This window comes from Dryobates pubescens, chromosome 2 (assembly GCF_014839835.1).
Source record: "Dryobates pubescens isolate bDryPub1 chromosome 2, bDryPub1.pri, whole genome shotgun sequence".
Taxonomy (NCBI): Eukaryota; Metazoa; Chordata; class Aves; order Piciformes; family Picidae; genus Dryobates; species Dryobates pubescens.
The window spans coordinates 15,044,360-15,066,434 of record NC_071613.1 but is presented as its reverse complement, the minus strand read 5'-3'; the positions used below and the strand labels follow the sequence as shown (position 1 = coordinate 15,066,434).

Genomic DNA, 22,075 nt, shown 5'->3' with positions numbered 1-22,075 from the left:
CTGGCAGATGGGGTTCTGGTGGTGTGAGGGGTTGGAAATGGCTTCAGAAGACAAGGGAAGGCATGAAGAACAGGGCTGGCCTGTGGGGGCTGAGATGGCAGGCAGGGGACAGGGATGGTATCTGGGGCTGTGATGGTGTGAGGGGCTGGAAATGGCTTGAGCACACTCATTTCTTTACCCACCTGCCCTGCAGGCTCCAGTGCCAAAAGCCACGCCACCATCACCATGTTTTTGTTTTAAATTGGGGTTTTATTGTCAGTACAGCAGGGTTCAAGTGTCCCCTGTACAGTCAGCTGCAGAGCCAGCAGCCAAGCGGGCCACCATACATCTCACTACCCCCTGGAAAGGACAAGGCTGTGGCCATGAGTGCAGGCACTGCTGGCTCTTCAGGAGGCTGGACTCTTGCACCCCAAAAGACCACTGGGGTCTGCTCTGAACATCCAGACAGACACAATGCAGTTCCACAGTTAGATTACAGCGTGCCCTCTCCAGCTCCTGCCACCTCCAAGATCACTCCCAGCCCACCTCCAGGACACTGCTGGAGTGGTGCATTGCAGCTGCCCTGCCCCAGCTCAGTGCAACAATACATTCATTTATCAAGTGAGATGCATCTTCAGGAAGCAGCACCCAGAATCCCACAGAAGTGCTTTTTATCCCAGGCCCTGCAGCAACCTTGCCAAGGCACAAATGTCTGTGAGGTCCAAGAAGCCATGCTCAGGCCCTATTTTTTTGTAGCTGCATCTTGCTGCTCAGTCACCCTGACCAGCTCCAGAACTGCCAAATCCATCATCAGCCCTGTACCCAACTCCCAGGCCTCACTCACTTAAATCCAGCAAAAGTCTTCCACCACCTACCTCCTAACAGCCAGGGAGCCAACAGCAGGCTGTAGGCTTTAACCCTACAGGGTATCTGGGCTCTGATTTATTCTTCTTGAGTCCATGTTTAGTTCCTAGAGCGCTCCTGAGCTTTTCCAGCTCAGCAAGTGGAAAGCAGAGCTGAGACTTCCCATTTCAAAGCCACTGCTGGAACGAGGGCATTGTTTTTGTGCACTGACACACAAGTTCACCTTCAAACACGGAAGTAGTAAAAGAAAAGTCCTCACTGAAAGCTGCTGGCCAACAGGAAAAAACCACCCTGAATCAGGATGGTAAAGAGTTCCTTCTGGAGTGATCATTTCCTACAGCGACTTCAGCACAGTACAAGCACACAGTACAGGCACATTCCAAAAAAACACCCAAAAAGAGAGGTTTGTTTTTCTCATAGAGATCACAGATGGCCTGCAGAGTCCTGGTTTTCCTTCAACAGTGATTAAAATTGAACATCAGACTGCAGACACTGTCAAATCAAGGCTCATTCCTTAGAGAGCAGACACTGCGCTGCAAATAAAAGTGCAGTGATGGAGGGGTCTTGGCAGGGGGTTGAGGGGGAAAGGGCCCAAGTTTATGAGGAACTCCCAAAGCATTCTGGAAGCCAAACCCCCAGGCCCTTCAACAGATTCTCCTGTGTTGAGCTTCCTAGAACTGAGATTCCCCAAAAGTCACCTCCAAGGAGCTTTAGTACCTATTGAGCGAGTCGATGTAGTGGAAAGTGGCTCCCAGCGCCCAGCTTGTTTCAACGTTGTCGATTTTCCTGGCAAGCTGGAACAAAACAGAAACAAACAAACCACAATCAAGTTAAATCCCAGTTCTCTGGAAGAACAGGCAGAGATGTGCTGCTGAGAGACTTGGTTTGGGCCAGCCTTGGCAAAGTTAGACAACGGTTGGACTCCATGATCTTGAAAGGTCTTTTCCAACCAAAATGATTCTATGAATGCAGTGCTGAAGGTTGCCACCAGACAGTTATTATCACCACCCTGGGGACACTGTCCCTCCAGCCCTGGGGACACTGTCCCTCCAGCCCTGGGGACACTGTCCCTCCAGCCCTGGGGACACAGCATGTGTTGTAGCAAGAAGGCACATCAAGAACTGAGCTCCTGGCACGACAGCAACTGCCTTGGCACCTTCCTGCCAACTCTCCCCAGCAGTCCATTTTGTGCATCACCTTAAAGACTTGGCTCTTGGGGAAGCCGAGTTCCTGCAGGAGGAAGGTGATGTATGTGAGGTCCATGCAGAGAAAAGGGCTGCTTCCAGGGCTGATTTCCATCGTCTTGCATACTAAGGAGAAAGAAAGCAGCGTCTGAATGCACACTCTGGACTCGGGGCTGGCATCAGCCCAAGCTCTGAAAAATACTCCTCAAATGAATCCACAAAACACCTCTTGGCAGTTGAGTTGCACAGCGATGAAGCTTGTTACAATGGGGCTGAAAGGACATGTACATGTTAGGAGAAGCACAAAAGCTTTGGCACACTGCAGGAGAGACCAAGGCCTTCTGTCTCTCCCCTAAGACAGCTGAGTTCCTTGCATCTCTGCAGGAAAGGATGAAAAGGGTGTCCCAACTTTTCTTCTATTGACTTCAAACCTTTAAAGAAAATCTGAAGAGCCTTAGGTGTGTTGTGTTTCTCAAGCCTAAGCACTCAAGGGGAAAGAAAAAAACCCAAAGACAAAAGAAAAGATAAAACCAAAGCAAACCCCACTTCCTGTCTCAGGATCACACAAATGGCAGTTCAGGAATCAGAACTGCAACAATTGTTTGGTCAGTCATAGAATTTACCCAGACCCCCAGATTGCAGGGCTGAAGAAACCCAAAAAAAGGCCTTTTCCATCTGTAAATCTGCACAGGCAATTCCCTCTGCAGCTCATGAAGCAGAAAGCTATCAAAGTGGTTTTCCCTCTTTTCCAATTAACAATCAAGCACACGAAGAAATCTTGAGCCAAAAAGAAAAACTGCCTGAGATCAGAGCAGGTGATACTCAGGACATCTGTTTTGGAAGTTCTGTTTCAGGACAGTTGTTAACTGGCAAGTTTAGTACTAATTCTTGTGAGAGTTTTGGAATGTAAATATTCTAAGGGTGTGTTTGACCTGAGCTGCAAAAGCAAGAACTGATATAAAAATCATAGAATGCTCTGGGTTGGAAGGGACCTCCAAAGGGTATCCAGTCCAACCCCCTCTGCAGTCAGCAGGGGAATCCTCAACTAGATCAGGTTACCCAGAGCCCTCTTGAGCCTCACCTTGAATATCTCCAGGGATGAAGCCCCAACCACCTCCCTGGGCAACCTGTTCCAGTGTTCCCCTACCCTCATGGTGCAGCACTTGTTCCTAACATCCAATCTAAATCTGCTCTGCTCTAGTTTGAAACCCTCTGCCCTCATCCTATCACTGCAGGGCTTTGTAATAAACTAGATTTTTCAGAAGTAAGTAGAAAAGTTGGTGAGATGCTGTGGAGAGGGGAAAAAAATACCAGGCTTCTTAGCACATCACACATTTGCCACCTGGGTATGAGTTTACACACAACTAGTAGTGTGTGTTTGTGTTTTACTCACCATATTTAGCTGCAATTTCAAAGTCACCAACAGTCAAGCTTCCTCCTTTTTCTTTATCTGGAAGAGAGAGGGAAAAAAAACCCACCACAAACCCAAGGTGCTCTTTTATGGGTTTTGCATAAAGGCAATTGCAGCTTCAAGTCATAAAAGTTGTTTGGCAACCAAACCTTGAGCCACTGAAATCCGTGACAGTACTCACACTTGCTTTAAAGGGAAGAGAACTATGAAAGAGTAAATTACTCATATGGCTTGAAAAGCCTTGGTTTGTGTTTTTTATGCATTGTTTTATAAAGGACCTTCATTCCAATAGCCTAAAGAAAGGGTTTACAGACTCTCACCTTCTCCCCACACCTCTGCCGCCCTGCCCCTGTGATGCCTGAGCACACTGAACACCTCTGGACCGGATCTGACAGGTCAGTGCTGCTCTGCAACCTGGTACAGCTGGAATTATTTGCAAACCAGAGTGGCTAAGGAAAGAGGGGTGTCCAAACTAGCCTGAGCTCTCATAATCTGCTTTCTACCTCTGAAGACAGCCTTCTGTGCAGCAGCATGCTGCTGGAACAGAGATGGGAAGCATTCTGAACAGATACAGTATGATGTGAAAATCTCCATGCCAGCTAGAAAGGTCAGGGAAGCAAGGCCAAGATCACTTCACTGCTCAAGAAGGTTGTTTATGATTATAAGGGCTTCTTTTTTTCCTCTTTTCCTTTTTGATTGCAGTTAATCAGACAACTGTAAAATCACAGAATCATAGAATGTTAGAGGTTGGAAGGACTCTCCAAAGATCATGGAGTCCAACCCCTCTGCCAAAGCAGGGTCACTCAGGGCAGATCACAACAGGAATGCTCCCAGACAGGTCTTGCAAGTCTCTACAGGAGACTCCACAGCCTCTCTGGGCAGCCTGTTCCAGTGCTCTGGCACCCTCACAATAAAGAGGTTTTTTCCTCATGTTGAGGTGGAACTTCCAGTGTGCCAGTTTGTGTCCATTGCTCCTTTTTCTAACAAAGACCACCACTGAAAAGAAACTGGCCCCTTTTCCATGTCAGACAGATGTTCCCATCCCTTCAGCATCCCAGGAGCCTCCCTTGGACACTCTCTAGTCCATCCCTGTACCTCCTGAACTGGGGACCCCAGAAATGCACACAATACTCCAGATGTGGTCTCACCAGGGCAGAGAAGAGGGGTAGGAGAACCCCTCTCAACCTGATGACCACACTCTTCTTGATGCACCCCAGGATCCCATTGGCCTTCTTGGCCACAAGGGCACATGGCTGTCCCAAGGATAACTTATTGTCCACCAGGACTGCAAAGTCCTGCTGGAAATGCAGGCAGTTTGCTTCCAAAACGTTCCACAAGGTGCAAGCATCATGGCTTGTGTATTACCATTTCTTCCAGGTGTGTCATCTAAAATGAAATCTGAACAGGAGCAAACATACCTATGAGGCCAACCTCTGCTGCACGGTCATAGTAGTAGGAGAAAGTGTAAAACTCCAGGTCCTTCACTTCCTCAGCTCTGTGGACTTTTTTGTAGAGCATCTTTGCCACTTTGTTAGAACAAGACTCGTACAGAGGCTCACCTAAAAGAAGGCAAAGAAACCCAGCATGTTACAGGCAAATTACATAGAATCATGGAATGGTTTGAGGTGGAAGGAACCTAATCATCTAATTCCAACCACCCTGCCATGGCTAGGGACATCTTCCACTGCCCAACCTGGTCCTGAACACCTAGGAGTTACATATACATAAAATTCACCTAGGATCTGCCAGGGAAGAGGCTTCCTTTGCACAACAGCACCTTTTAAGCTCTTCTTAGGCAACTGCAATCTGCATCTTTTTCCAGGGGCAACACTTAACCATCCTCAGCTTGAGACTGTGTGATAGATCAGAGATGGACAATATCATCTGAGGCAGAAAGATTTTGAAAGCCCTGCTCAGGGATTGCTCAACTCCTCCTGCATTACTGCTAGCAGCTTTACTGACTGGATACACACACCACAGCACAAGAAGAAAAGAGCTGCACAACCTCTTTAGCAGCAGCAGCACATCAAGAGGAGCCAGACAGAACAGTAAACAGAGGATCTAGTGTCTCTGCAAGAGGCTGAGTATATCATTTACTCTGCTAACAGCACACTGGCCTAGATAGGAAGAGTGATAAATCACTATACCTGCCTTCTGTCCTTTAATTTTGTACACTATCTCAGCATGCTGCCACTCAGATTTGAAGCCAGGTGGTAAACAAGGGCTGATCAATTCCTCCCCTTCTCCTACTGCAGAAGTAAAACAAAGCCACATTAGGGAAAGAAACATGGAATTAAGGTCAGATCACTCATCCCCAGCACTTCTCCATCCTGTCCCACAGCCTCAGTAAGGCACCTTTAAGCCCCAGCCATGGCTTAGATATCCCATGCCCTCCCTCAGGGCTGACAAGAATCCAAGTCTTCTGGGATCTAGCAGTGTCACCTCCTGCATTCATCTCAAATGCACCCAGCCACGGTGACAGGAGTCCACATACCGCTTAGGAACCTGGAGTCCAGTGCAAAGGGGACAGGCAACTCCTCCCCCCACAGCAGGGCTACGTGCCCTATGCTCAGAGCCAAGACTCAAGGAGTGTCCATAACTTACAGGGTTTTCCCTCAACTCCTCCTAAAATGGCAAGCCTTGCTGACATCAGCCCGAGTCCCAAGTAACTGCAAAGAGACAAAAACCTCTGAGTAACATTCTTCCTCTGATCCACTGCTGACAACATGACAGCATGGTCCCAGCCACATGGCTCCAGGGGAACCTAAGAGCAACAGTGTGACATCCCACTCTTGCATTACTCTTACCCAGAAGGATAATCCCTCTCTGAAAAAGCACAGGCAATAGCTGTCAGCAGTCATCAGGCTCTTGAAGAAAGCTGAAGGCATTCCCCTAACATTTCTCCTCCTCCCCTCAAACAGAGCACAGCCTTTAGCATGCAGAGTTGACTCTTTCTGAGCCCAAACGCACCTCACAACAAACAAAGGGTGAGGAGAAGCTGCTTCCCTCTGCCTCAAACACTTGGAGCAGGGGAACAGAAATGAGGAGGAAGGACTGACAGATACAAAGTGCTATGAACTGACTGCAGTCCCCACTCTCCATCCTCCTGTGCTGCTCCATGGGGAAGAGGTAGAAGAGTTGGGAATGAAGCTGAGCCTGAGGAGGAGCAGGGGGGAGAAAGGGGTATTTTTATTATCATTATTTGACATTATCCTAATGTTTAATTGGCAATCAACTAATTTCTAAGCTGAGTCTGTGACCTCCCTGTCCTATCTTGGCAAGCTTTTTCTTCCTCCTGTCCTGCTGAAGGGGAGCAACAGAGCAGCTAAGTGGGCACCTGGTGGGCAGCCAAGGATAACCCACCACAAAAATGTGGCTCAGGTTTCTCTGCTTTTCCCCAGCATTGATGTGAAAGCACCCAACTTCAGCAAAACACCTAGATCTCACTAGCTCCACAAAAAGCTCCTGCCCATTACAGTGTGCTCTCTTTCCCACAACCAACCTGTAGGAATAAAGCTTGTAGGTGTGGTTAAACATCTGAAATGAAGTCGTGTGGCCAGCAGGTGACGTCTGCAGAGTTGCCTGGAGGGAGAAAATGGTGTCACTGCAAGGTGTCTGCCAGCAGAATCAAACACTAACAACACAACAGAATGACAGAATCATGAGGGTTGGAAAGGACCTCCAAGATCATCAGGTCAAACCAACAACCTTCCACAACATTAGGAAAGACATGAAACAACCCTAACATGGTTCCAAGAGACATTATGGATTTGCAAGTGTTTCATTTTGACCACTGATTCACAGAAGCATAGAGTGGTTTGGGATGGAAGGGACCTTCAAAATCACCTAATTCCAACCCCTCTGTCACGGACAGGGACACCCTCCTCTAGATCAGATTGCTCAAGGCCTCCCCCGACCTGGCCTTACACACCTCCAGTACAACAAAACCTGGAGTTCAAACAGTGTCTTCACATGAAGCTGGTTCAGTTTCTATTTTACTCCACACCAAGTTGCTGTATAAAATAACTGATTTAATGTAAAAGGAATTTCAAGTCCAGCTCTTAACTGCTTTTGTCAAGAGGCCACACAGCAACTACGTCTTCACATGACCCCTGCGAGGGGAAACGCAATGCAAGGTAATATGAAAGCCAGGCACACATTAACTTCCTACTCAAGTGAATTCAGCTGTGAACTTCCACAAGCCAGAGGAAAAACACATCACTCTGCTTGCCAAGGAACAGTGAGGACCAGCCTGTGGTCTGAAGAAATGAGAGGGTTATTATCTAAAGCACTCTGCAGCCTCTTCCCCAAGCGCACCAAGGGGGCTAGCGTGGCTGCGAGGAGCGAAGCTCAGGCCACCATGCTATTTAAGCTGCTCAAACCTCAACACCATCTCTAAGGCCAAGAATTTCCACATCCCAGGCTCTTCACATCCCCTGGGCTGTGAGAGCACAATGTCTTGATCAGCCCAGGCTGGGACACTTGATGCAGCATCCCAACTCTTTGCTTTTGTGTAGCTTTACTATGAACAGTATCTTTGCTCAGGCCAGAGCCTTGCAACTCCACATCCACGTGGCCTCCAGCACAGACCACAGGAAGCTGGCATGACAAACATCAGCCAGGTACTGTTTAGTGCAGAGTAACAGCTTAATAATAATAACAGTTTCATAGCAGTTCAAAAAGCAACCATTCATAAATGAGTGAACTCAGGGAAACCAGAAACAAGGATTGAGAAATCATCTTGAGTTCTTAAAACCTAACACAGGCTAAATGTTGGACTTGAATTCATTAACAGCACTGAGTTCTTCAGGATAAGCAGCACAAACTGAGAGACAAGGATTAAGACACTCAGGCAAACCTGCATTTTCCCCAGGATAAAGCACCCCTGACAGATTCACCACACAGAATCGCAGAATTGTTTGGGTTGGAAAAGACCTCCAAGATCAGCAGGTCCAACCATCAACCTAAGACCACCATGGCCATTAAACCACGTCCCAAAGTGCCCATCTCTTGAGCACCTCCAGGGATGGTGACTCCACCACCTCCCTGGGCAGCCTGTTCCAATGCCTGGCCACTCTCTCAGTAAAGCCATTTTTCCTCATGCCCAACCTAAACCTCCCCTGGCACAATTTCAGGCCATTTCCTCTCGTCCTGTCACCTGAGATATGCACCACTGCCCCATGGAGGCAGACTTACAACTGCTTCTGTGACTGACTAGAACAAGGAAGAGGTGACCAAGTGACCTGGGGCTTTCTGTCAACAGCATGACTTCATGGCACACTGACAAAGCCCTGCTCTGTTTCCAAGGGAAACCAAAGGGAGCAGTTAGTGATTTCTGCACCAGCATTAACCAGCGTTACCTCCATGCGTGGAAGGAAGGTGATCTGTGTTGATCCACCACCCAAATCCAGCATCCCCACACTTCTCTTCTGTGGATCATCCAGGCTGCCTGCAAATGGGTGAGAGAGCAGAGAAAGACATGGGAGGATGTTGTGAGAAACTGGCTAGGCACTACACCTTCAGAAGTACAGGGGGAAAGAGGGCAACCTAACTCCATCTGACAGCTTCCACTCAGCACTAAATTACACCATCAACTACCAGACACTTCTTTTGGCTTTATCAAGGTGACCTGAAAATCCCCAAGTGACAAAGTTTCTCTTATTTCTCTGGTGGCTGTTCATGCCCTAATTACAGCAGCTTTGGTTATTGGATTCCTAAACATTTTTCCAGTAGGTGCAAGGAATTCTTTTACAAACTCTGCTCTGGTAACCACTTTGCAGCAGAGAGGAATGTGGCTTTCTTGGCCACCTCTCCCTGATCCCTTAGAAATATTCTGCAGATTCCTATGGCCAAGGGGATGACAGACTGAAAAGAACTGGTCTAAGACACTCAGCTCTCTTGGCTTTCTTCCTGCTGCCAAGCCAGACCTTTCTTCTCATTTAAATCCAGCTCTTCTCAGTTAGATCCTTCAAACACCCCTTCCTGACAAGACTCATTCCTGCCAAATATCACAAAATACTTCTTGGTAGCTTATGTTTGAAGATCTCTGACCCCTCCTGTGAGCATAAAAAGCTTCAGAGCACTTGTACTGCTCCATACAGAGTGAGTGCTGACCACAGTGCTTGGGTATGGCAGGCTGCTTTACTTATGGTCAGAAAGGCCTTAGTTCCTTCTTCACCCTTTTCTTTACTCTTCAGCTACCCTTTTCTGACTCAACAGTGTAAACAGGCATGGGGTTTCTGTGGTATAAATCCATAAGGAAGTAGCACTGCACTTTCTTTCACTCTGTGAAAGCAGCTGCCAAGCACATGCAGAGTATCCATGTTGAGAAGAGAAGAGAAGAGAAGAGAAGAGAAGAGAAGAGAAGAGAAGAGAAGAGAAGAGAAGAGAAGAGAAGAGAAGAGAAGAGAAGAGAAGAGAAGAGAAGAGAAGAGAAGAGAAGAGAAGAGAAGAGAAGAGAAGAGAAGAGAAGAGAAGAGAAGAGAAGAGAAGAGAAGAGAAGAGAAGAGAAGAGAAGAGAAGAGAAGAGAAGAGAAGAGAAGAGAAATTAACCACATGCAGTCAGAGCTAGTGTCAGACTCTACAAAGGAATACAATTCTCTGTAATCTAATACAATGGACACTCCAGGGAGTTATAAGAAAGGCCACAATTAAACATCTAGGAGAAGGGACTAAATCCCTCACTCTGTCAAGCACATGGCCAAAATCTGTATGGTTTGTGTAACAAAACCCCAACTAAACAACTGCTGACATATTCCCAGGATCCTTCTTTCTTACACTCCACCCCAACAAAAGAGCAAATCCCATGCAAGGGCAGGAAAGAGCATTAATGTCACAACACTGCTCCCATCCTTACATGCATGCCCATGGACACATACCTGTTAAAAAATTGATTGTGATCCAGGCTGAAACACCTAGTAAGGAGAAGATTCAGAAGAGGCAGTGTTAGATCACAGGGTTTGGTTTGAGCCAACCACAGTAACAAAGAAGATGAGCAGTGCTACGAAGTCTTCCTGCTGCAGGATCTGTTTAGCTGGAGGGATTTTTAACTGCAGCACCTAAACAAAATCATCAGCAACTCAGAGCTTGTTATCCAACAACTGAGACACTGCCTTCCACGAGCACTCCTTTCTCCCTTAGAATGGTTTGGGTTGGAAGGGACTCTAAAAATCACCTAGTTCCAACCCCCCTGCCATGGGCAGGGACATCTTCTACCAGACCAGGCTGCTCAAGGCCTTGTCCAACCTGGCCTTGAACACCTCCAGGGAGGGGGCATCCACAGCCTCCTTGGACAATCTGTTCCAGTGTCTCACCAGCCTCACTGGAAAGAATTTCTAACATCCAGTGTAAATCTCTCCTCTTCCAGCTTCAATCCATTCTCCCTCATCCTATCACTACAAGCCCTTGCTAAAAGTCCCTCCCCAGCTTTCTTGTAGGCTCCCTTCAGGTGCTAGAAGGCCTCTATAAGGTCTCACCAGAGCCTTCTCTCCTCTTCTAGCTGTAATTCTCCAAAGGATGTCTAGTTGAGAGTTAAGCAAAGAAGGACCTTCAAGAAGGGTGAAGAGGCTCTGCTGAGCTCCCCTGATCCACCTTGCCCAAAAGCCAGTGTGTCCACAACTGTCAACGCTGTTGAACCCAAGATTAGAACAAAGAGAACAACCTTCTATACCAGAGATTGTGCCACATCTGGAAGAGAAGCCCCATACATACCAAATGTCTGGGGAAATCTGTATTTCACAGGTGAGAAACACACGGAGGCTTCAGCCCTCAGCTAGAAGGCAAAGCAGTGACTTGAAATTCCCATTGTTCTTTTCCCAGGAAAACATCCCCTGGCAGGCTTGGGTCTGATGCCAGGCACTTCACTTTCCTCTAAGCATTTTGGTGAGCCGCCCTTGTTTCTCTCTTCTTTTTGTTTTAGAAACCTTTCCCCCACAAATTAAATGACTCAGGGGCTCCTTATGTTAACAGATACAAACATTTATCTCTGTGGCTCAAGCTCAAGGCACGCTGGGGAGCACAGCTCAGCTCAACCCTTGGCTGAACCAAGAAGGCTGTCGCTGCTGTTAGTGATTTGAAAACAAAAAGAATTGCAGTTGTCTTTCTTCCATTAAGCAGTTAAAAAAAAACCCACCCAAAAACCTCATCAACAGCTGAACATAGGGTTCTAAGCAGATTCAAAACCACATTTTAACATCTGATTCCTTAGAATTTAGATATTCTTCAAATTGGTTTTTGTCCCACTGTTAAGAGACACAGAGATCTGTTGGGACAAGTCCAGAGGAAGGCCACAAAGATGATCCAGGGGCTGGAACACCTCTGCTATGAGGACAGGCTGAGGGAACCAGGATTGTTCAGCCTGGAGAAGAGAAGACTCCAGGGGGACCTTACAACTGCCCTCCAATACCTGAAGGGAACCTACAGCAAGGCTGGGGAGGGACTTTTTACAAGGGTGTCCACCTATGAGAGGAAATGGACACAGTACTCAAGGTGCAGCCTCACCAGTGCAGAGTACAGGGAGATGATCACTCCCCTAGTCCTGCTGGCTGCACTACTGCTGATCCAGGCCAGGATGCTGCTGTCTCTAGTGGTCACCAGATCAGTTATAAATACCATTATGACCAAACACTTCCAGAAAGCTCTAATGAGCACTGTCAAGAGCAGAGCATGCAAAACCACTTGTTGAAGACCATCTCAACAAGCAGACATTAAGGAAGCCTTTCCAGCAGTGCTGACAGCACAGTGGCTTTCTGGTGATCCCAGAGGAACTGCTCAGCACACAGAGCTTTGAAAAGCAGGACAGGGCTCAGGACTTCCAACTGGAAAACACAGCCCAAGTTCTCTTTGGCTGGCACTGCCTGAGGCAGCAGAGAAACTGTCACACCTGCTGCTTGTGGGTTCCCACCACAGTGAATGGGGACTTGTCACAGTGCAGCAGGAACCCCCAGAATTGCAGGAAGGATCTCCACAGAAGCCTACCTTCATCAGTTCCATTCATTATTGACACACAGTTGTCCCTCACGAAGAAGGGGGAGGCCTGAAAAATCTCCTTCACCTGCAGTTCAAAATAAAAGCTACACTCAGAAACCTTTCTTCAGCCAGCAAGCAAGTTGTATTCTATTTTAACTTTGGGGTTTTTACACTGTAGTTTCACACAACTGCTTCTCTTCTCCAGCCGGATCCTGACTGCTGCTCGTCACTGTTGCAAGTTCAAGAGACCAACAAGCATCAGTGGGCACTCTGCTATACAAGGTTACCAATTCTCCCCACAGGGGTGAGGAGACTGCAGAGACAGTGTGCAAAGTGGTAACTGTCTCCCCACAGGGGTAGGGGTGAGGGTTTTCAAGCATAAAGACTACTCAGAAATGCCATTACTAAGAGGTGAACACAGGCAGAGAAGGGAACCCAGCTTACTTCACTGCAATTTCTGTGCAGTAGAAGCACCACAGAGGCCTATGGACACAGATCACAGGATGTTAGGGGTTGGAAGGGACCTCCAAAGATCATCAAGTCCAACCCCCCTGCCAGAGCAGGAGCATAGAATCCAGCACAGGTCACACAGGAACACATCCAGGCGGGGCTTGAAAGTCACCAGAGAAGGAGACTCCACAACCTCTCTGAGGAGCCTCTTCCAGTGCTCTGTGACCCTTAGAGTAAAGAAGGTCTTCCTCATGTTGAGGTGGAACCTCCTGTGCTGTAGTTTACATCCACTGCCCCTTGTCCTATCCCAGGGCACAACTGAGAAGAGGCTGTCCCTTCCTTCCTGACAGACAGCCCTCAGATATTTATATGCATTTATTAGATCTCTTCTCAGTCTTCTCCTTTCCAGACAAAACAGCCCCAGGTCTCTCAGCCTTTTCCCCTAAGGCAGTGCTCAAGGCCCTTAGTCATTCCTATAACCCTCCATGGACTCATCTCAAGCCCCTGTCCCTCTTCAGCTGGGGTGCCCAGGGTGCAATACTCCAGGTGGAGCCTCACCAGGGCAGAGTAGAGAGGAAGGAGAGCCTCCCTCTATCTGCTGGACACTCTCTTAATGCACCCTTGCTCTCACCAGTGTCCAAGGGAATGCCATTTTTTCAAGGAGCATGTTAGCTGTTAGAAGTCCTTTACACTACACCCTACATGAGGTAGAGAAGTCCTGGGTTCCCAGAGTCCTCTAAAGGAACAACTGTAGCAGATCCAGCTGAAATTCCTTATGTACAAGAACAGGCCAGCTTGCAGGCAGCAGAGAACACAACAGAACAGAAACAGAATTGTTTCAGCTGGGAAAGACCATCTCAGATCATTGAGTCCAGCCATCAACCTAAGACCACCATGGCCATGTCTACACATTTCTTGAATGACTCCAGGGACAGTGACTCCACCACCTCCACAGGCAACCAGTTCCAGTGCTTAACCACTTGTTCTGTCAAGAACTACAGACCTGTCAGTTTGACCTCAGTGCCAGGGAAGGTCATGCAGCAGGTCATCTTGAGTGCCATTATGCAGCAAGTGCAGGGCAACCAGGTGATCAGGCCTGGGCAGTATGGGTTCATGAAAGGCAGGTCCTGATGAACCTGATCTCCTTCTACAAAAAGGTGACCTGCTTAGTGGATGAAAGAAAGGCTGTGGATGTTGTTTAGCTGGACTTTAGTATAAAGTTTTTGACACTGCATCCTCCTGGAGAAACTGGCTGCTCATGGCTTGGATGGCTGAAGGAACTGGGCTTGTTTAGCCTGGATAAAAGGAGGCTGAGGGGAAACCTTCTTGCTCTCTACAACTCCCTGAAAGGAGGTTAGAGCAAGGTGGGTGCTGCTCTCCTCTTCCTATTAACAAGACATAGGAGGAGAGGAAACGGCCGCAGGTTGCACCAGTGGAGGTTCAGGTTGGAGATTAGAAGAAACTTCTTCCCTGAAAGGGTTCTCACACACTGGATCAGGCTCCTCAGGGAGGTAGTTGAATTCCCATCCCTGGGGGTGTTTAAAAGATGCAGAGAGATGATGCTGAGGGCCATGGTTTAGCACCAGCCTTGGTAGAGTTAGGTTAACAGTTGGACTCGATGTCAGAGGTCTTCTCCAACCAAAACAACTCTATGACTCTGTGAAGGTAAAGGAGTATGTAGCTTACATAGAAGGGACCAAGTTTTGCTATAAGATATCTGGAAAGCAACCCAAAGAAGTTGTACCTTATCCAGCAGTTTCTGAGCTTTCTCTCCTGGCAGCAACCGTAGGCCAGCTGTGGCCTTCAGGACCAGAGGAGTAAACTTCCATAGCTCCACAGGAACTTCCTTCTTTGCCACCTCCAGGAGGTCTTTTATTCCCTGGCCACTCTGTGAGCAGAGAAAGAACAAAAAAACCCCAACCCCCCACAAACCTTAGAAATTCTTTAGATTTGCCTTTTCTGGAAAGGCAAAAGGGTGATCAGAGGTATGATTCACTGTGAACATGGAACAAAGACAGGTGGACATCACAGGGGGTTAGAAGAAGGTGAGGGACTCACTATCTCCTCCCATGTGTTACCTGCTGGGTTTCATGGGGATTGCCCAGATCAAAAATGAACAAGAGGAGTCACCTTTTCAAACACTGACACAGAGCTCTCTGTAATTGAATGCTTTGGTTCCAAAAGATCACAAAGGGAGCACGACAAATTCTTGGAGGGGAAAAAAAAAGACCTTTGGAACCATCAAAACACTGTGAGCTGGGTGTGAATGTGCATCAGGAAGTCCCTGAATCCCTGTGAGCCAGAAGGTAATGAAATAGGAGAGAAGTCACCTAGCACTTGGCCTGTTTTTCAGACTGTTTTCCTGAGAATCCAATTCTGGTCAGCTTTAGAAACAGCTCTGCTTCCATTCAACACAGATCTTTGGTTCTCTTCTTCAGCACATCAAAACTCTTGAGGCAGAGATGTGACAAACCTCCACTGTGGTTAATTAAAACAGCACTGAGTGGAACTGGATGCATTTTGTTCCTTGCTCCTCTGCATGTCAACCAGCTTTTACTGTGGGCTCCTATCATTTGGAGACACCTCCCCAGACTAAGGCAGTTTAGCAGCATGTGATTTGGAAGGCATATGGAAACCAGGAGGTTTTGGGGGTACAGAATTTTGCAGTAACAGAAACAAAATTACCTTCTCAACATCATCAGCATATGCAGACAGACCTGGCTTCAGTGCTTTAAATGTCTCATGGGTTAATTTGGGAGTCTCTGTTCAAAAACAGGATTTCATGGTAAGTTATGGTACCAACCATGCTGCACACACAAACCCAAAACCCCTTCACAGATTACACAGACTCAGAGAATGGTTTGGTTAGAATAGAATAGAATAGAATAGAATAGAATAGAATAGAATAGAATAGAATAGAATAGAATAGAATAGAATAGAATAGAATAGAATAGAATAGAATAGAACAGAACAGAACAGAACCGAACCGAACCAGACCAGACCAGACCAGACCAGACCAGGCTGGAAGAGACCTTTGAGATCATCAAGTCCAACCTATCATCCAACACCATCTAATCATCTACTTCCAACCCCTGCCATGGGCAGGGACACCTTCCACTAGCCCAGGTTGCTCAAGGCCCTGTCCAGCCTGGCCTTGAACACCTCCATGGAGGGGGCATCCACAGCCTCCCTGGGCAACCTGTTCTAGTGTCTCACCAACTTCACTGGAAAGAATTTCATCCTAATATCCACTGCATCACTATGTGGTAATGAAAGCCAACTGAATTGCCTAATGAACTATCCAAGCCACTCAACCTTTAAATGCAGCCCTTGCTGTAGACCTAGCTCCCAAGAAAGAGTCATGACTGCTTCTCAGGTGTCCAACACACACATTTTTCATGCACATCCAACAATCTCCACATAGATGTAAGCTCTCTTGGAGCCCTTCTACCTGCCATGACCAGCTTTCTAAGCTGCAGCAGCAGCAAAAACCTCACATTCCAGCATGCTCTGCTCTGGCTAAAGCTGACTGTAGCAAAACTCAGCAGAAGCTTTACCACCTTTTTTCAATGGGAGCCAAGGGATCCAGGCCCAAGTATTCTAGAAACCTGCAGTACAGACAATGCTATGAACCTGCAGGCAAGGCAACAGGAGCTTGACAACACCCTCCTCATGTACCCACCCACGCTCCATAAGGAGAAGCAGACAAGGAAGAAGCAAAGATTTGGTAACACACTGAAAGAAGGAAATCATGGACTGATATTTAATGCCTTTGGCAGCTTAGCCTCACACTAGCCCATTCTGCAGACCATTCTGTGCTCCCCACAGGCCCATCACACCGAACACCACACTGCTAATTCTTGGAAGCATCCTCAGCTCACCTACTGAAAGCATCCTCATGGTCCTTTTCATCTTAAAAGTGTTTCACAAACAGTAGCTGACAACATCTGCACAAGCAAAGCTTATCACTTCAGAGGTAAACAGGAGCATTTTGTAGTCTCCTGCCTTGCTTCTCAGCAAGATCTTCTGCCCAGATGCTATTAGCTTCCCCTTCCCTGCCTACCCAGACCCCCCTGTACAAAAGAAGGGAGAAAGGAGCAGAGGAATGTTAATACCAAAACAATGCAGCCAAGGTCAAGCAGAAGCAAGCTAGTATCTCGAGGAGGAGAAGAGAAGGAGAAGAGGAGGAGAAGAGGAGGAGAAGAGGAGGAGAAGAGGAGGAGAAGAGGAGGAGAAGAGGAGGAGAAGAGGAGGAGAAGAGGAGGAGAAGAGGAGGAGAAGAGGAGGAGAAGAGGAGGAGAAGAGGAGGAGAAGAGGAGGAGAAGAGGAGGAGAAGAGGAGGAGAAGAGGAGGAGAAGAGGAGGAGAAGAGGAGGAGAAGAGGAGGAGAAGAGGAGGAGAAGAGGAGGAGAAGAGGAGGAGGAATTTGGTACAACCAGTTTAAGTTCTTTATCCCTCTGATGGGATTGTTGAGAATTATCTCTGTTTTCCTTTTTTACACCCAACAGTGATTTATTTACATTTTGCTACTTTTCTGCTCAAGATCTGTGAAAAATATTAAAGGCACAGCCTAGAATCATAGAATCAATAAGGTTGGAAAAGACCTCAGAGATCATCAAGCCCAACCTGTCACCCAAGACCTCATGACTGCTAGACCATGGCACCAAGCGCCACATCCAATCCCCTCTTGAACACCTCCAGGGACGGCCACTCCACCACCTCCCTGGGCAGCACATTCCAATGGCTAACAACTCTCTCTGTGAAGAACTTTCTCCTCAAGGGGTAATTCCAACCCCCCAGCAGGCCATACCTTTGGGTTGCTGTGTAAACTTAAAAATATGGATGCGAGTTCCTGTGCTTCCTGCGTCAAACATAATCCCATAGAAGACGGCCAGCCCCGCGGTCAGCGCCGGCTGGCTCAGTTTGTCTGCCCTCCTCTCAACCAATCCTTCTGTTGCTGCCACCAGAGGTTTGGAATCCAAGTGCCACTTGATGTAGGCAACATAAATAGCTATGCATGCCAAAATCCCAAAAGCAAAGGAACGCTTTGATATCTTCATGGCTTCCATTTATGGGACGTTTCGGTTCTTCCCTTCAGCCAACGGTCTGTCCTTCACACGGAGCAGGGGGGTCTCACATCACTCCTGTAGAGCCAGCAGAAAAAGGAAAAGAAAAAAAAAAAAAACAAAACCAGAAAGGTTTGGCTTTGTAAACCTGCTGAAAGGGTGTAAGAGTCTGATGGTTGTTTGATAAGGGACTTAAGAGGAGTAAACCGAACAGGATTTGTGCCTGCGACTCCTTCGGCACCTGCAGGAAGGCTGAGGTATCAGATGCTGACTTCAGTGCTCATCTACCTCAGCTAACCCAGGGAAACCTGCAGTTAAATCATACAATCACAGAATTGTTTGGGTTGGAAAAGACCTCTAAGATCATCAAGTCCAACCACCAACCCAAGATCACAATGGTTATTAATCCATGTTCCCAGGTGCCACGTCCACAGGTTTCTGGAGCACTTCCAGGGATGGGGACTCCCCCACCTCCCTGGGCAGCCTGTTCCAATGCCTGACCACTCCTGCAAGAAAGACATTTTTCCTCATATCCACCCTAAACCTCCCCTGGCACAATTTCAGGCCATTTCCTCTTGTTCTGTCATCTGATACTAGGGAGAAGAGACAGACTCCCAGCTCAATCCAACCTCCCTTCAGGAAGTATGGAGAGCAATGAGGTCTCCCCTCAGCCTCCTCTTCTCCAGACTAAATAACTGCAGTTCCCTCAGCTGCTCCTCACCAGACCTGTTCTCTAGACCCTTCACCAGCTTTGTGGCCCTGCTTACACTTACTCCAGCAGTAGACTCCTGCATTCTAAGTTCTGGGATTCACCTGCAAAGCACTTGTAAAATCTCACTCTCCCATGTTGCTTGCCCTAACCAGCAAATGCCTCCATGGCTGCTGGAATGCCTACAAGACTGCACTCTACCTTCCCAGTGGTTCAGGAGGAATATATCCATCCTCCTTCAGCATGTCTTTGTGTTCTACAACTGATTTTATGACATGAAGCTGCAGAAATCTTCCTCCCCTATTGCTACTGAGGCCTATGAAGGAATAGACTAAGGAGAATTCAGAGAAACTAAAGTCACTGAGGTGGGAAGCAACCTCAAGAGATCTCTTATCCAACCTCCTGCTCGAAGCACAGACAGCTATGGGGGCACAACATGCTGCTCATGGCTGTATCCAACTGCATCTGGAAAACCTTCATGGATGGAGATCCCACAACCTCTGTGGGCAACCTGAATCATACACCATTATCTTTGTTAGTTCCTGGAGAGCAAAGGAGGTCCCAGAACAAGGACAGTTTAAAAATCAGTGTTTAAAAGGCACAACAAGATCCAAGGAATCAGAGCAGCTGCCCCCAGCTCCAGTAACAGCAAAGAAACCACAGCAAAGCACAATGCAAGAAGCCTACAAGCATTCAGATGTCATCATTCAGAGGATTAAAACTCAGGCAGCAGTGATTTATAGGGAGCAAATACCATTCTATCTTTCTGCTGTCACTCAGCACCACACCTCTGCATCTCTGAAACACCTCCAGGGATGGAGATTCAACCCCATCCCTGGGAGCCCGTTCTGGTCTTTGAGAGGCCTTTCAGCCAAGACCTTTCTTCTAATCTCCAACCTAAATCTCCCCTGGTGCAACCTGAGGCCACTTCTTCTTGTCCTGTCATTCGTTACTCCCGAGAAAAGACCAACACCCACCTCGCTGCAACCTTTCAGGGAGCTGTAGAGAGCAATGAGGTTGCCCTTCAGCCTCCTCTTCTCCAGACTAAGCAACCCCAGGTGCCTCTGCTGCTCCCCACAAGACCTGACCTCTAGATCCTTCACCAGCTCTCTTTGCTGTCCTTCTCCAGACCTGGATTCTACTTCATGAATTCATGAATCATTCTATGATTCCACCTCATAGAATCAGTAAGGTTGGAAAAGACCTGAAAGATCATCAAGTCCAACCTGTCACCCAACACCTCATGACTAGACCATGGCACCAAGTGCCACATTGAATCCCCTCTTGAACACCTCCAGGGATGGTGACTCCACCACCTCCCTGGGCAGCACATTCCAGTGGCTAACAACTCTCTCAGTGAAGAACTTTCTCCTCACCTCCAGCCTAAACTTCCCCTGGCACAGCTTGAGACTTCAATGTCTTTCTTTTAAGGAGGACACCAAAACTGAAGTCAGGACTCAAGGTGTGGCCTGAGCAGTGCTGAGTACAGGAGGACAATCGCTGCCCTGGTTCTGCTGGCCACGCTTTTCCTGATCCAGGCAACCAGGGAAGTGGCATTAAAAAAACAAACAAACCAACCCAAAGAAACAAACCAAACCAACCCAAAGAAACAAACCAAACCAACCCAAAGAAACAAACCAAACCAAACCAAAGAAACAAACCAAAGAAACAAACCAAACCAAAGAAACAAACCAAACCAAACCAAAGAAACAAACCAAACCAAACCAAAGAAACAAACCAAACCAAACCAAAGAAACAAACCAAACCAAAGAAACAAACCAAACCAAACCAAAGAAACAAACCAAACCAAAGAAACAAACCAAACCAAACCAAAGAAACAAACCAAACCAAACCAAAGAAACAAACCAAAGAAACAAACCAAACCAAACCAAAGAACCAAACCAAAGAACCAAACCAAACCAAAGAACCAAACCAAACCAAAGAACCAAACCAAACCAAAGAACCAAACCAAACCAAAGAACCAAACCAAACCAAAGAACCAAACCAAACCAAAGAACCAAACCAAACCAAAGAACCAAACCAAACCAAAGAACCAAACCAAACCAAAGAACCAAACCAAACCAAAGAACCAAACCAAAACCAAACATAAACCAACCCCAAACCACAACCCCCTTCCAAAAAAACCCACCCCAAAACCAAACTATAACCCCCACACACAAAAAATTAAACATAAATTAATAATAATGAGAATAATACCAAAGCAAATCACCGAACACCAACCAAACAAAACCGAAAAATCTTTGTGCCTTCTATCAGCTGACGCCGAGATGCAGGATGTAGGCGGCACACACAGAGGGCAATTGCTCCGATCCTCCTGGTGCCAGAAGGGCCTCGACTGCAGCTACACGAGAGCTAAAAACACACCACGGGAGGCAAGCAGCCGGAACTGGAGAGCCCTAGGAGAAGGCAGAAATGCCCCCTGCGGGAGAGCGGATGCCGGCAGGATGAAGGGGGTCGCCGCAGCAGCAGCCTGCGCCCTCTACCCCTGCGTTCCCCGGGAGACAGAGGGTGAACTCTTCCCTGCCTCAGATGTCCCGCGCAGGCGAAGCTCCCCGCCCGCCACAGCCGGGCGTGGGGCAGGTGCTCGCCGCGGCAGACAGCCCAGGCCTGCATGGCTCCGGCAGGGCCTCCGGCGCGGCCCGCCTCAACCCGACCCACCGCACCCCACGGGCCGCGCGCCCCCCCCACGCGGGGCCTCGGCGCCCACCGCCTCCCCGCGGCGCAGCGCGACCACCCCCACGCACCCCCCCCCATACCCCGCACTCACGCCGCCGGCGCCGCCATGCTGCAGCCTCCTCGCCGCCCGCAGCGGCTGCCTCGCCCCCTGCGCAGGCGCGGTGCGCTCCTGCCCCGGCTGGCCCCGAGCTGCAGGGACTGTGCCGTCGTGGCTGGGACGAGGGCCGGCTGCGGGAGCTAGGCGGAAATGTGCTTCGCAGAGAGCGAAACAGTCCCTGAGGTGAGGCAGCGGTGGAGCAGACCAGGGCCTGTGCGAGTGGAAAGAGGGACCCTGGGTTGAAGGAGACCTCTGGAGATCATTGAGCCACGGCAGGTTCACCTAGAGCAGGTCGCACAGGAACGTGCCCAAGCGGGTTTGGAATGCCTGCAGAGATGGAAACTTCACCACCTCTCCGGGCAGCCTCTTCCAGTGCTCTGTCTCAGTGCTTCTTACGTTTATGTCCTGTCACTGGGAACCACTGAGAAGAGACTGGTCCTCCATCCATCTGACACCCAGACTAAAACCACACAGTTCTCAGCCTTTCCTCATCAGGGAGATGCTATATTCCCCTAACCATCTTTACAGCCATTTGTAGTTCACCAAGTGGAAGGGCAGCAGCCCCCTCTGCACCACTGCTCAGATCAGCCCTGGCAGGAACTTTTCTAGTCCATGTCTTGCTTGAAGGTGCTTCCAAGTTTTCATTGGCTTG

At 48.2% G+C, this 22,075-nt stretch overlaps 1 protein-coding gene across 2 annotated transcripts; it reads right to left on the bottom strand.

The window, feature by feature from the left end:
- Positions 1 to 330: 330 nt before the first annotated feature.
- ENTPD6 (ectonucleoside triphosphate diphosphohydrolase 6) lies at positions 331 to 21,491 on the bottom strand. Of its 2 annotated transcripts, none has more exons than XM_054170694.1 (14): positions 21,418 to 21,491; positions 17,665 to 17,998; positions 15,541 to 15,617; positions 14,600 to 14,743; positions 12,415 to 12,490; positions 10,317 to 10,352; positions 8,799 to 8,887; positions 6,941 to 7,020; positions 6,043 to 6,107; positions 5,586 to 5,687; positions 4,857 to 4,997; positions 3,421 to 3,477; positions 2,041 to 2,153; positions 331 to 1,637 (listed from the first exon to the last, which is right to left on the bottom strand). In XM_054170694.1, exons 2-14 carry the CDS (start codon positions 17,921 to 17,923, stop codon positions 1,554 to 1,556), a joined length of 1,323 nt encoding a protein of 440 aa, XP_054026669.1. In that variant the 5' UTR covers positions 17,924 to 17,998; positions 21,418 to 21,491; the 3' UTR covers positions 331 to 1,553. The 2 variants fall into 2 exon arrangements, with proteins under 2 accessions (XP_054026669.1, XP_054026663.1); XM_054170688.1 differs by having other exon boundaries at positions 21,407 to 21,418.
- Positions 21,492 to 22,075: the final 584 nt, after the last annotated feature.